Genomic DNA, 14,637 nt, shown 5'->3' on the forward strand with positions numbered 1-14,637 from the left:
CATCATTATTATTATTTGTAGTGGTGGTAGTATTATCCTTTTCATTATTATTATCATCATCATTCTTAGTATTAGTATTATGATTATCATCATTATTTCTATCATTATTATTATGATTATCAGCCTATTTTAGACACTGTCATAAAATCGACATTATTACAGATGAAGGCCACCAATCCCTGGACATGCTATTAGATGCGCTTTCAGGATCCTCGATTTTGTGGAGACAAAACAGCTGAAAAGCTGTCTGAATGACACTTGAAATGAAGGTTTTTCAAAGATAAAAGAAAGGAGAGCTAGAGGGAAGCCGGAAGGAGACAGGAAGAAGACGGTGACAGCCCGCCTACCGGCCCAACACCCGACGGGAAACAAGGAGGTACGATGTGGTACATGCTAGTTCAGCCGAAAACCCTATTTGATGCACTGCTAATACACTGTTCCTGTTGTTCATTCAAAACCATTTTGCAAGGTTATTACGCCTGTCTATGCATGAAGAGAAAAGTTCATTTTTCCTGAACCAAAGACGGATGCAAATATAATTTGATCGGTTTTTCATATGCGTGCAGTTTCATCATGACTAGGCTGTGTACTTTTGCAATTATTTTGTATAAGCATGCAGGTTATTTGAAAATGATTGACAATGTTCAACAATATTTGACAAGTGTAAGCAGAAGGTTGAAGAAAACAAGACCTCAGTTATTAGATAACATGCTGGTGGATGGTGGTAGTTATTCATTAACCAGATTTGAAAAGAGAAGAAAAAATATGAGACGAAGATACCGTGAAGAAGAGAATAATAAGAAAAGAATGAAGAAAAACAAGTGAAAAACACAGAAGGGAAAGAAGGAAAGAAGAGATGAAGAGAAAGAGCAGGATCAGTAAAAAAAGATTAAAAATAACAACCGCTATCATTTGATATTATATGAAATATCACCAGTGTTTTATTGTGCTGTTTTTCTCGATTAAGTGATGCAGACCATAAAAGAATATTTATCCTCATAAAGTATTTACAATGAATAATGGAAATCTGAATAAACTTTGGATTCTTATCTAATATCTTTCATTATGTTATGAAGAACAAAGGTGTTACCTCTTTTGCAGTTTTAAATTCTGTTGATTGCATGTATGATATATTTCTTGTATTGAATTAAATATGATTTGAAATAGCTTTCCACTTCTATTTCATTTATAGGATGGTATTATTACATGAATTTCTATTTTGAACTTGTAAGCCTGTATAGTATAGTGACTGCATTCATGTAATGACTGACAATCAAGTCTGATATTCATGATATTTGACTATTTGTGTGTTCACATTCTATTTCATTTGTTCGAATTATGTAATGTATGTACCGATAATTTGAATTCCATTTTAGTATACCAACACCACGCCTCATATTAGTGTTGTCATTCTCTCTTCCTCTCTCACATTCATACAATACATGTATGTGCACATGACCCATGACACAGCAACAACACAACACTGTATTCTCCCATAAGGCCATAGGCCTGCATGTATTCACACACTGCACGACCTGCACTCCCTCGACATGGCATTGTAATAAATGCCCGTGCATGCAATCTCATACCACAGCTACATGTACAGTACATGCTATCTCATCTGAATTTGCTCAGACAGGGCATGTACTGTGAATCTTATGTTTAGTATTCTTTTCCGTATGGCATTTTATGTTGGATTTCTTTAAATTGACAAAATACTTTCATTCCCAGGCCATACGTCTGCAGGTGTGAATTTTCATGGAAAATTGAATATACTAACATCCACAATCGAGCAATAATAAAAGAAAGAGGCCTTTAGATACTAGATGTTATGAACCAAGCACTGGGTCTGTAAGCCTATAGAAATTGGGGGTTCATCATAATCATCATCATCATCATTAAAGTTTTGCTTTATGTTCGAAGCTCCTACATGCAAAATCTGTATTCGCATCAATCAAGCAGCTTGAAACATATTCGCAAAGCATTTCATGATACAGGAAAAAAAAATCACGTCTCACCCTTCATCTTAATTACATATTCTGTTCTCACAGTCACACACATTGCATGTCATCTATTGTCTATCAGAAGGATATGTGTTATTGTTGTAGTTATGAGTTTATGCTCCTCAAGCTCTCAAATGAAAAAATATTCAAAACCATCACTCATGCACACAAACCTCGCAGTCAGGAAAACAAATCACATTGGAAAAAGAATGTTGTAATTTTCATTGTTTTTATTATCCAGCAAATTGAGCTGTAGTTTTTTTTTTTCTTCAATAATTTGTTTTTTACAATACATGGCATGACAAACTTCATGAAAAAGAAATGACAAATGGCAAATAGGTAAAATATGCACTAGTGTACATGTATTACTTGATGCATCTTTATAAAAACATATAAAATGATTGGAAGAAAAGATCTACTTCAGTGATGAAGGTTTCATACAAATGAAGAATTCCAAAGACAATATCCAGCTGTCAAATTAACCCAATATTCACATAAAATATATTATTGCAAGTATATCTTATTGGTTCATTTACCGGTTTCAATGTTATAGAAATAACCTGTTGTTTTTTATGGTAAATTCTGTACAATAATTGGAGAAAAAAGACAACCATGCCATTTAGAAAATGTTTCAGAATTGAAAAACACTAGCATGTGAATATTGGTTAAAAGAAATGCATGTACAAGTTGATAATAAACTTCAGTGCAGCGTTTGTTATTTCGCCTTCATACACGGATTGCTTATAATTAAATGAATTACAATCTTTCTGCATGCCTATGTCACAGACTCGTCAGGCAAAATTGTTCCGTCTGAAGTTGTATTGCAAGAATGGGCATTTGTACACAATATAAAACAAATTTTAAAAAGAGCAAACGCCAATCACAGTTGGTGTGATCGCAAACTTTTACTCTTTGAGTTTAACACTGGGTGCAGAAATGTGCTAGCTTTCCTACAGAGTAGAGCTGTAAAAAAAATAAATGGTTGCAAAATACACTGTAATTCATAGCACAGATGAGCTGTAAATTTGCAGCTGCTTCTGATGGTCAGTGGTTATGATTCATAAGTCAAACTAAAAAAAAAAAAAGGCTTTTTTCCTTGCACACAATGCTTTTCGTCAAACATGACAAACACAATGCACATGTAGCATAAAATAAAATTTGAAAAAACAAGAATTTTGTAACATAAGACCATACCTTTGTTTAGAAAAGATTCTCAAAACCAGTATGCTTCATTGAAAGACATTTGTCGTAATAATATTCACATCATAAACCATTTTCATTTTCATTTACAAATTTATAAATTCCTTGAACTTTCCTTCAAACATTTTCTATTTCACAATGCATTCTCTTTCCACCCTTTCATCTGAATAGCATGACCATCTTATAAACTGGACTTCAATGGACTAAGCATGGACGAAAACAATTATAATTTGGGCATTAAAAGTTTATACACTAAATATTAATACCGAAGTACTGACTCAAAATTACTGGGCAAGTTAGTAGACAAATCGTCATTTTGTTTTGATGGGCTTTTTATCGGTAGTCTTATTGGGCGGAATAAACAATTTTACAATTCTCAATTTCTTCTGCATTATAACTACATACAGATTGAAAAATGCAGATTTATATCAATGCCAAACATTGCCTGTACATCATGGACTAAATGAGATATTGGAAATCAGAAATAGGAATACTACTGGGGATCCTGCCCCAAATTTCTGTCAAACATGCATACAATCTTATCATGATCGAATTGTAATTTTGTATCAGCGCTAGAATATTGGGAACTGCAAACCAGCACAGTATATACATTTTCTGGGCCATGTTTAAATTAAAACAAAACAGAACATATGAATGCGTCTACGGAGTCAACAATAATGTGTGTGTTACGGGCCTTTGTTACACACGACTCAAGTCAATAGTCCGAAGTGACCGTTTTTTCAGCAATAAATGTCAATGTTCAAAAAGTCAAATGTGCAGTTATTCCAGTTTAAAATGCCAGTTGTTGTGCCAGCATAACTTGACATCCGCTCTTCACATGTTCCATCACACTCTGTTTCAGTGCACAAACTTGCTCTCGAAGCTTGGTTGCCGTCGTTGACAAGTCAGAGTTTTGTGTTTTCAGGTCATTCACTTTATCCTCTAACCTGGCAATACGCTCAAGCTTGCGCTTGCGGCACTTGCTGGCGGCGATTCGATTCCTGAGCCTTTTCCTCTCAGCCTTGATGCGCTCCTGGTTTTCCATGTCGATGGGGGACATGGGTGCGGTAATTGAAGCGTGGTACACTGGAACAGTCTGGGGCTCTTCGCACGAGGGTTCCTGCTTGATATGGTCAGAATTGGCCCATCCACGTGTGATTGCCATAGAGTCAATGGGCATTGAATTGCGAGATGATAGACCAACGGTTGATCCAGGCAGCGTAGTTGTTGTAGGCATTGCAGGGTTGTACATCGACGTCGCAGGCGTGGTCATACTTGACATCGTAGTTTGAGTGTTGAGGATCTGCTGCTGGTAGGTCGTTGTTGGGCCAAGGTCCAGCTGGTCAAGCGACGATTCATCGTCGCTCACCACGGAATCCGAGTCGCCAGAATCATTCCGTTGATGAAGACTCTGCAGTGCCTCGACGAAACCCTGGGCGAAGGCAGCCTGCTCTTCGGTAACGTTTTTCGGGGAGATAAACTGACCAGGCGTTGGTGTAGTACAGATATTGCCTTGCTGAGAAATAATCATCTTTTCGAGTTCAGGAGAGGCGAGTTTGAGCATCTGAACGTCTGGGGTCGACAGCAGAGCAGCCGTAAGTTTGCGCTTGCCCATTCCGACGTCCAGATCCAGAGTCATGCATTTCTTCTTGCTCAGCCACGGGTTGTGTGAATCTTCGTAGAACTGAGTCTCCATCTTTTTGCGACCGTTTTCGACTGACATACAAACAGTTATGAGGTTTCTCTTTGCTATGAGCTACAAGTCTGAGTCACAGCTCTCGATGTGATATGGCAAAGTGGGGGTTCCTGTAGTTGGCTAAGTAATGGTTTGGGAGAATTCTCCGTCTCTTCGCAGACTGAAATGATCGTAGTATGAATTTCCGATACCAACGCTGACTCACTATATATACACTGACTAAGGATTCCCAAAATAGACGCAAGAGCAGTGACATCAGTTTCTCGAATAACGATTGGTCGGCGATGATGTAAGACGTGTGTTTGGCAATGTCATATTGCAATCTGATTGGTCAACCTAGAATGTCAATCAAAGCACATGTATATAGTGCTCTGGAAGTAAACGGTAACCTGCTGAGACGAGTCCATTTTTATAATAGGGGTAATTTATCAGAACTTAACAAATTAAAATAGACTTTAAAGTTCTAGAAACTTGATGATTACTAATTTACAATTACAAATCATATAAAATAAGTAAATCTGTCCTAATATAATGCAAATAATACTCCAAGTATAACACGGTATAATAACATTGTTGAATTTCTACCTAAGTCATATGGACGCTTCCAATTACACGTCACAATCTTTTTCCGGGTAACAGAACCAACCTCGCCGGAAGAGGTTCTTAATTTCCATAACAAAACGTATTAACCTTGATTTCGCTACGTCACAAACCTCCTTGCCTTATATGGTATTGTTGTGGAAGTGAACGAGATCAATCAGGTGGTAAAGGTGAGACTTTTGAGCAAGTTTATTATGATAAAATCAAGTTATCATGTCAAGAGGGAATGTTTACTGTGTGGTTGCTAGTGTCTGTGTGTTTCATATTCCCTCGTTAGATGACAAACATGAACCGTACGTTAACCGAGGCTGTTGTCAGCTCCAAGTCCAAACCGTACGTGTGAATTACTCGGGACAAGTGTCACATGTACATTATGCAGTTCGGCATACGTTGTGGAGCGAGCGCAAGCGGAGCGATAATGGTCTTGTGTCGATTTTCAGTCATGGAAATCCTGTAAAAACAGTTAAACAATTGATATACTAGTATTCATTAGTATCCCCTACCACACGAGAAAATCAAGATCCTCCAAAGTCTTTGGAAAGCAAAGAAAAGCCAATGGTACCAGGCAGAAGTTATAACTCATTGTCATTGAGACTGGGTCAAAGACTAAACTTGGAGTTGGACCTGGCTATAAATCTAGACTTATTTATTAGGTCTAGTCTAACTTCATAGGTCCGAGATGAAAAATAAATAGCAAGTTAATTTTTAGACAGCAAGATAACCACTCCAAGGAAAAAAAAATGTCAAACAACTCCCTCAAGACCAAGGCATAGAAAAAGAAATGAAAAGACAAGTAATAAAAGAAAGAAATGTTAAATTAATTTAAACAAAATATAGGCTAGATCTGGCCTAGTCTAGTATAGTCTAGATCTCTCTAGGGTCTAATAAAAAAAACCCAGTAAGCTCGGGCTAGCCTTCGTTTCACTTAACCGTACAAGTCCACCGACATCGCATTGAAATGTGTGTTAAATTCAATGCACACTTTTACACTGGGTTGTCAGCGAAGAATTTATGACGGTTCAAAATTTAAAATTTCATTTCAATAGAGTTTCTGCAGACATTTTAGCCATCAATGACCTAATAAAGTTAAATATCTTTAGACTTTTGATTAGTTTTTGTTATAAATTTTGAACTGGTCATGGGCAGTCTTTCCACAGAAAAATGAAATTGAAATTAATTGTTGACTTTTCTTGGATCGAAATGTCCAATCTTACAGATAGGGTCTAGATCTAGGCCTATTCTGCTTTTGCAGAAAGTTGCTGCTTAATAAAAATTTAATTATTAAAAAATTGACAGGGATTTACAATGCTAGATAGCACCCCTTTCAAAAGGTTAAAAATGACTTCTGTCACCGAATCTCAATTTTTTGACAATCTATGTGCAAATAAAAAATATTGAGGACTTTTCTGTTTTGTATGGTTTTATATTTGGTTGGGAAATCTTCTGTAAATTTGGTCCAACATCCTCCATTCAAAATGCTTTGGAAATAACCCTGGTAAGAAACTAAATGCTGTGATATTGTGGCATTTTTATCAGGTTACTGACTTTGCATGGTGGCAACTTAAGTTTCTCTTTATTCTTTGTCAGTTAAGCGCTGGGGAAGATGTCACTTTAATGGTATGCGGCAAGCAGATCTATACACTAAACAATTGTAATTCTATTTTGGTCTGAAGTAAATCCAAATAACACCTGTGCTTACTTCCTTGTCAGATGGGCATCCCATCTCTTTGCTCCTTTTTCCAAAAGGTTAAGACTACATTGTTCTTTAGCAGTTGCTCATCCCTGTTTACACTTGCAAGACATGATTTTCATCCGGTTTTTTCTTAAACACTATGAAAAAGAAAGTTGTTTGCTGCAAACTCCTGTCTGCTTAGGAACCTATTTATTCAATTGTGGTTAGACTTATAGATCTGTTCTTTTACCCTTTTTGTTTTTTCTTAAACACTTTGAAAAAGAAAGTTGTTTGCTGCAAACTTCTGTCTGCTTAGGAACGTATTTATTCAATTGTGGTTAGACTTATAGATCTGTTCTTTTACTCTGTTTGTTGCATGTACATGTATGACAAGCAGTTTACGATATTGACAATAGGGGATGGAGGGTTTTTCAATTCAGTGCTATTTTGGGTTGTAGCTTCATCATAAGTTGTTTGTTGTTTCTTGAAAGAAGGGGGTTTTGAAACCTAATTGTTTGGATTAAAGTAGATTTACAAGATAAAGATGGATGAGTCAGTAAGTGGTTTAAAAATAAAAATGTTCTCCAGAACAAAGACAAAAACAAGTATTGTCCAATGAGAATGATGGTGTAGACAATGGAAACAGGTATTCTGAAGAAAAACAACTGACAATAAAACTTGTTGATGTAAATGTCTGTTAAATTATTTTTTTTAACTACAAAATTCTCTGCAAAGAAAAAAGTATAAATTATGTTGTTGCCTCAAACAAGAGGGAACGGGCTGTCGTTCTTTAAGTTGTGTACTTAGTATTCCACTTGGGTTTTGGGGGAGGGGGAAGGGATCAAGGGTCATACATGTATATGCCCCTACTAATTCTGTGTAGCTGAATTATTTCTTTTCTTCTAGTATTTAAAACAAAAGTAAATCCTAGAATATAATATTTTTTGTTATTACTGGTGATTATGGAGCTCCACATTGTTGACATAAATTTCTGGAGATCCATGCAGATGAAGTCTCTGCTTACTTGAAACCAGGCCTGATAATTACCCGATTTAAATTGGTTTCCCAATTTTTTTAATTTTTTCCCAGATTTTTGTTCTTCTTTTTCTTCCCGATTTTATCCCTTATTTTCCAGATTTTTCCAGATTTTTCCCAATTTTCTTACTCAAAAGGAGGGGAATGTTGTTAGATACCATTTGCCCCCTGAATTTTCGTCTTTTTTTTTTTTTTACTCAAGAGGGGCTAGTTGAGGGGAAACCCCCCCCCTTTTTTTTTAGTGCTCACTATCACCCCTGCTTGAAAGTCAAGTGTGCATCAAGAGCAACCTGGGTCCTAGCCTCCTCTTCTAGACCCTGAATTCATGTTTAATCCTTTTTGGATGATTGATGTCCAGAATTTGATGATGAGAAAGAAAATCACTCCCCTTGCTGGAGAAAATATTGTAATTATATGGTTGTACAACCATTCTTTTGTTTTAAATCAAAAGTTATAATACAGGACAAATTTCACATGTAAGTAAGGGCCAGGTATGCATCTGTAGATATCAAAGATTTCACTGATTAACAGAGTTTAGTGAATGCAAGATTTTATCTTGATTTTGATAGAAAAAAAAAATAATCGTTCTTCTTCTTCTTCTTCTTCTTCTTCTTTGGGTTACATCTGCCTCCTTCTCTTTTGAAGATTCTTGCAGATTAGTGACTCGGTGTGTGTGGGTAGCTGAGTACAGGTGCAGCATGCATACTGGGTACTATATATAAGGTGCAAGTAAAAGGTCTTGTCCGGTTTAACTCTGGCCTTCTGTCAGTCTTTGACGGAAGGCTTTTGGAGAGGAGGCATTGAATTTGCTGAATGGGAGCATATAAAGAAAAACTAGATTGATTGCCTTGAAGCTAGACTATGCCACACAGTGCATTAAACATATGCACTCTTGGTAAGCTAGGCACATTCCCTCTCAAGCTAATCGATCAAAGAACATCTCAAATCATGATTAATTTGAACTTCTCACAGAATCACAGGTCAGCTGTGTTCTTATACATCTAGCTTACATGATTTACCAGCCCCTATACTCCTACTACCTGTTGAACATGCTGTTCTTACACCTCTTCCTTTCCATGTGTACACCGCATGGAAGGTGAGACGAAGAATGAGTGATCGATGAGTCCTCGTGGATTGAGGGAAGCATCATACAAACATGACTCAGCTCTAAGAGGCTACCCTGGGAGGGAGAACCCAGTCACCACTCCGGCGCTCACCTTGTTCAGTACTCCATGCTGTACGTGTGAATGTGCTTTGCCAATTTATCTAGATTTGTGTGAACAGGTTATTATATTCTCATACACTGCACTTGACTTTTATGAATCTTCGTTTATTTTTGTACATTTTTTTTCTACCACTCGCTCACCTTGTTCAGTTGCTTCCATGCTGTACGTGTGAATGTGCTTTGGCAATATACCTAGATTTGTGTGTGAACAGGTCCATATATTCTCATACCGTACACTGCACTCGACTTTTATGAATCTTTGTTTATTTGAACATTTTTTTTCTTTTTCCATATCCACATATACCAATGTTTTTCTTCAGAAGCTCTAGCAATTAATTATTTACTCTTCATGAAATCTTCTCAATAGCGCCATTCGAGATGGGATCTCCTTGGCTTGCTTTAACTCATTTCATATGTCAGAAAAGTCTCTCGCAAGCTTGTGGTTCATTACAAGGAGTCTTTGGTTGACATTTTGAATGCATTAGTCGATTTTATCATCTCTATAAACTTTCACCATCGGAAGACTAGTTCACAACTAGCTACCGGTATTGTGACTCGAAACCTTTGTTCCAAATCATGTGAATAAGCTTATATCTGAATGTTTGCACTTCAGTGCTTTTGATAGAATATGGATTTTTAAATTTTTCCCCAGGAAACCATGTTTTAGCACTTAGCTGTAGTGCCAGAGGAATATATAAAGAACCAATCTGGTCTCCTAAATTGGCATGTATACATATTTACCCTTGCCAGTGAAAGATAACAATTTTGATTGAATTCACTAATCTAGCTTCCATGACTTGGCAAGCATTGTTCACTCTAATAGGTGCACCAACCTTTAAAGCCCCTTGTCCCAAAACAAGCAACAACAACATAGAGGAAGAAGGAAAAACAAAATATTAGAAAACAATGCTAAATGTTGCATGTATATCTTGAACTGAAGTAGCAGACAGATATTGACTTTCCAAGAATAGTATACAGACTTTAGCATGTATCAATTCTAACAAGTTCATGTGTTGCTAAGGTTTCTCATGAATGTAAAAACAAGCTTTGATTCTGAGAAGGTGGCGCTGATCTTATATTCTCACATTTTTCTTTTATCCCAGTTGTCTAGACCTTGCAATTGTGTGCTCTCTTCTTTCAAATTTTGTTGACCTGACATTTGCTCTGGGCTTTATTTTTTCTGATGTGTTGGGTTAGGGTTAACGTTGAGGTTGAATTTCAGATTCTGTTAGTGTAGGAATTAATACTGTGGGACAATTGTTGCAGTTGCAGATGTCAACAATTCAAATTTTGTGTGCCAAAGTTCACATTATTATTGATTTCATATTTTGCTGCTCTATTAAGAATACAGTAGGAGCCTGGGAGGCCCTTGTGATTTTTATAAGATAATTTGAATGATCCCTTAAAGCGTAACTGCACTACTTGTAGCTACTTGCGCCCTCTATATAGCAAACAATGCCTAATCGGTGACCATTGGTCTCCCATGATCCTCTTTTTCTTATGTTCATTGAGAGCTGCTCTGATGAGTTAACCACATGTCATGTGACCTTGCAGGGTGGTCTAATCCCTCCTGTACACGTGTACAGATGGGCTTTAAATAAAAATGATGGTGAATCTGTCCTAGCAGTGTCTTGTAACTAGTGAATGTGGCATACCTGAGCTTAGCTAGCCAACAAAACATAGTGTGAAACGCTGTTGATCTGTCTCCATGTAGGGTGCTTGGAAGAGGCTGATTCATGCAGGAGTTCTGCAGGAAATCAACACATCCTGTTCATACGAGCAAGGAGAGAAACAATCCATCAGCGCAAGACCCTAATTGTATTCCATTGAACCATATTCTATGAAATTTCAACCTTAGAGAATATGTTCTTCAGGAAAGAAGTGCCTTCTCTTGATATAATTAGAGTTACCGTGTAGGTGAATGTTGGCTTTGAAATCTGATAATTTAGTGATGGATATCACAAAAAGATTAGGAGCATGCACCTTAATCAAACAGGAATAATAGGCCTGCCTTCACTAGCTCGAGATTGCCAAATATCCCGTTTTTTTAACTATCCCTATAGCAAACTATCCAGCTGATTTGCGTCTTCATCAGCCCGAATTTGCAATTAGCGGGATATTTGGTCGGGATTGTCATCCCAAGATATCTTGGGATAGTTTGCAAAATATCCAGCTATTTGTCCGGTGCATCATCACCAGACGAGACTCGCACTATGCGCAATGTCGATGAAGATGCCATTTGTAACTTCAGGATTATTTCCCAAATCAGAAATAACAGGCTATTTGGCAATCTCGAGATGATGAAGACGTACGCGCCTATAGAAAACAAATTGTGTTGCCTTCTACAATTTGTATGGAGGACTGAAGTGAGTTAATGAACTTGATGTAGATCTAAATGGGATGGCTCAACTTTACCTGTGGAAATTGCTCTGGCAAGCTCAAAAGAACTCTAGAAAAAAAAACGAGGCAAGGAAATCTCTAATTTACTGCAGCTAATAGCTTAAATGCTTTTGTATGATTTTTAAAGTCCTTATGATTTATCATTCAAATGAACCTGGGTACTAATTTCATTGGTATGTTAAGAAGAGGGTCTCTTGTCAACTAAAAAAGCTTGCCAGATGCTTGCCCTACATAGCAACAGTCAATAGAGATGCCATTATGCAGAGCAGGTGAATGAATTGATTGGTAGTCAGGGATTCAGTAGAAAAACATGCATAAACTGGAATACATATAAAGCTATGTTTACAACACCTAAAAGTAGCCAGCTCGGCGGCCGGGCGGCGAGTTTTGAACCAATTACACCCGGGCACCGACCTAATCGGGCGTTCGTCGTCGAGCAATTTAGGTCAAAAATCGAAGCCGCTTGGTCAAAGGCTGCCAAGCAGTCACCGCCCAGTCGCCGCTGGGAGATCAGTCGGTCACTGTGCGGCGAGTCCAAAATCGGCCGGCAGCCTTTGACCTAGCGGCTTCGATTTTTGACCTAAATCGCTCGACGGCAAATGCTTGATTAGGTCGGTGCCTGGCACCGAGCGTATTTTGGAGCCCCGCCGATCACCGGCCGGCCGCCTGGCAATTTCTTTAAAATCAGCCTGTGGTCGGTGGGTGACCGCTCGGGGAATCGATGGGTCATCGATAGGTCACTGCCGGGACGCCGCCCTGAGAAGCTCCCCGATTTCGCCCAGTTTTTACCTCAAATTGACCGGCGACTGTCGGCCGACGGGAAATCGACAGGGCACCGCCCAGGCATCGCTGGGGCTCTACAACCTGCTTGACTTCTCCAAAAATTGTTAGGCGATGCCTAAATTCCAGCTGCGACCGAGCAGGCTACGCTCTGAGATGTGACCATAGCTTTACTAAACGGGTCTATAGGTCATTCTCGTAATGTAATCAAATTTAATACACAAATCTTTGTTAAGTGCCACGTTACAAATTATTTCATTTACCTGTTACAAATAATTGTATTTCAATAGTCAGAATGTGAATTAAATACATTACGAGTTGTTAGGTTCGACACGCCATATTGTTTGTCCTACCTAGCAACAGTTAATTAAAAAAATGATCCATCGCAAACATATACATGTATTTGCATGAACCGGTATGTCATTTTTGTTACGTACAATTTTTTAATGCTTTTTTAAAAGAGAGAACACTCTCCTGGCTCTCGAAAGATGGTGTGATCATTCCATTTTTCATAATTTGTTATGATATTTGTTTCAGTTAGATGCTGTATAAATGTCCTCCATTGCAGGTTGTGAAAATTATCTTATTTTATATAAATGGAACATGTGTAGTGTTTTTTATTATGAAAAATTGTATAGTACAGTTTTGCCCCTTTTTATGGCATTTTTAAAAGTTTGTCATAAACGTTATTATACACTTTCTTCCTTTGTACTGTATTTAAAGGGGATTGGAGGGGGAGGGGATGGGAGGGGGAGGGGATGGGTAGGGGATAGGGTGGGGGGGGGTGGAAGGGTGATATTGCTCTTTTCATGACCTAGATGAACTCCAACTTTTGCGTGTTGCATTATAAGAGAAAATATAGGAAATGAAGTTTGGAACCTATGGCTGTGTTGGCTACCAGTATGTCAGACACATTTGGTCTGTACATTTCATCAAACACACAGAATCTTTGTAATATTGTCTTCAAACTTGGAACTCTTTTTTTTTCTTGCTAGGAGTTTATTTCTATCATTGTTGATGAGGAAACTTTGACTGAAAATTTCACCTGAACTTGATTAGGATACATCCTATGGATACTGTGCTTTTATTCTCTTTAGTACATGCTAAATGTTGTTTGCTTCTGTCCTGGTTGCATCCACTCTGCTCCTTCCTGACAGAGATTAGCGTGATGTTGCTAACAAGCGGGCTGGCATCCAGGGAGCGCTGATTAAGGGGTGCGTAGACGTCACCCCGATGCCCCCGTCATTGGACCTGGCATCTCATTGTTAAGGCTGACACGCAACCCTTGCTCGCGTTTGTCTGGCATCGCCACGAGGATTAGCAGGAAATCGCATCAAGCCCCGACCAGAGAGAGACAATTAGCCCCCTTCGTCTCTTTTGTCTTTTTCGTCACTCGGTACAGAATAGGGAAACGCAGGAAGGGGAAGGCAAAATCACAACCAGCTTTGGCTGATCATCTTTAACAAATTCAACAGAGTTCCTCTACTTTTAGGCTTCTCCGGTCGCCTGGGATGTTGTCAGTTTAGATTTAAAAACGGAAAATTTAAGAGTTTGAGGACCTGGCCGGTGCTGCATTATCCTTTTCACTTTAGCAGGAAGCAATGCACCAGCCCACAAAACTTGTATAAAAAGGTGCATTTTATATCTCCATTCATGCAGTTTCGTCATGAAATGCAGCAACTATGCCAGATTTCCTTTTATTTTTTGGTTAAGTGATGGTCAGTATATTGTCATTAGAGTTGTTGGTATGATAGTCATTTATAAGTGCTAAGAGAGAGAGAGAGAGAGAGAGCAGGGTAAAGAGAAATGGATAGAGAGAAAGAGAGAGAGAGAGAGAGAGAGAGAGAGAACAATAAGAACATTTTTCTAGCAAAAGTGCAGATAATTTTTTTTTCTTAGTCATTTAAAGAATTTGCCGTCATACACAGTAGGAAAAGGAACAGCTGGTTGTGTGTGATGCCTTGATGGACCACTACCCCAAATACTGGAACTTCATTCTAATTTGAACATTTTTGAAATAAACTTG

General features: G+C 38.1%; 1 protein-coding gene across 1 annotated transcript; it reads right to left on the bottom strand.

Annotated features, from left to right (window-relative positions):
• Positions 1-2,221: 2,221 nt before the first annotated feature.
• LOC588294 (transcription factor AP-1) lies at positions 2,222-5,151 on the bottom strand. Its single transcript, XM_787986.5, has one exon. The coding sequence runs from the start codon at positions 4,924-4,926 to the stop codon at positions 3,994-3,996; it is 933 nt and encodes a 310-aa protein (XP_793079.2). The 5' UTR covers positions 4,927-5,151; the 3' UTR covers positions 2,222-3,993.
• Positions 5,152-14,637: the final 9,486 nt, after the last annotated feature.

The sequence above is a fragment of the Strongylocentrotus purpuratus genome, unplaced genomic scaffold (assembly GCF_000002235.5).
Source record: "Strongylocentrotus purpuratus isolate Spur 01 unplaced genomic scaffold, Spur_5.0 spur5_scaffold_3, whole genome shotgun sequence".
Taxonomy (NCBI): Eukaryota; Metazoa; Echinodermata; class Echinoidea; order Camarodonta; family Strongylocentrotidae; genus Strongylocentrotus; species Strongylocentrotus purpuratus.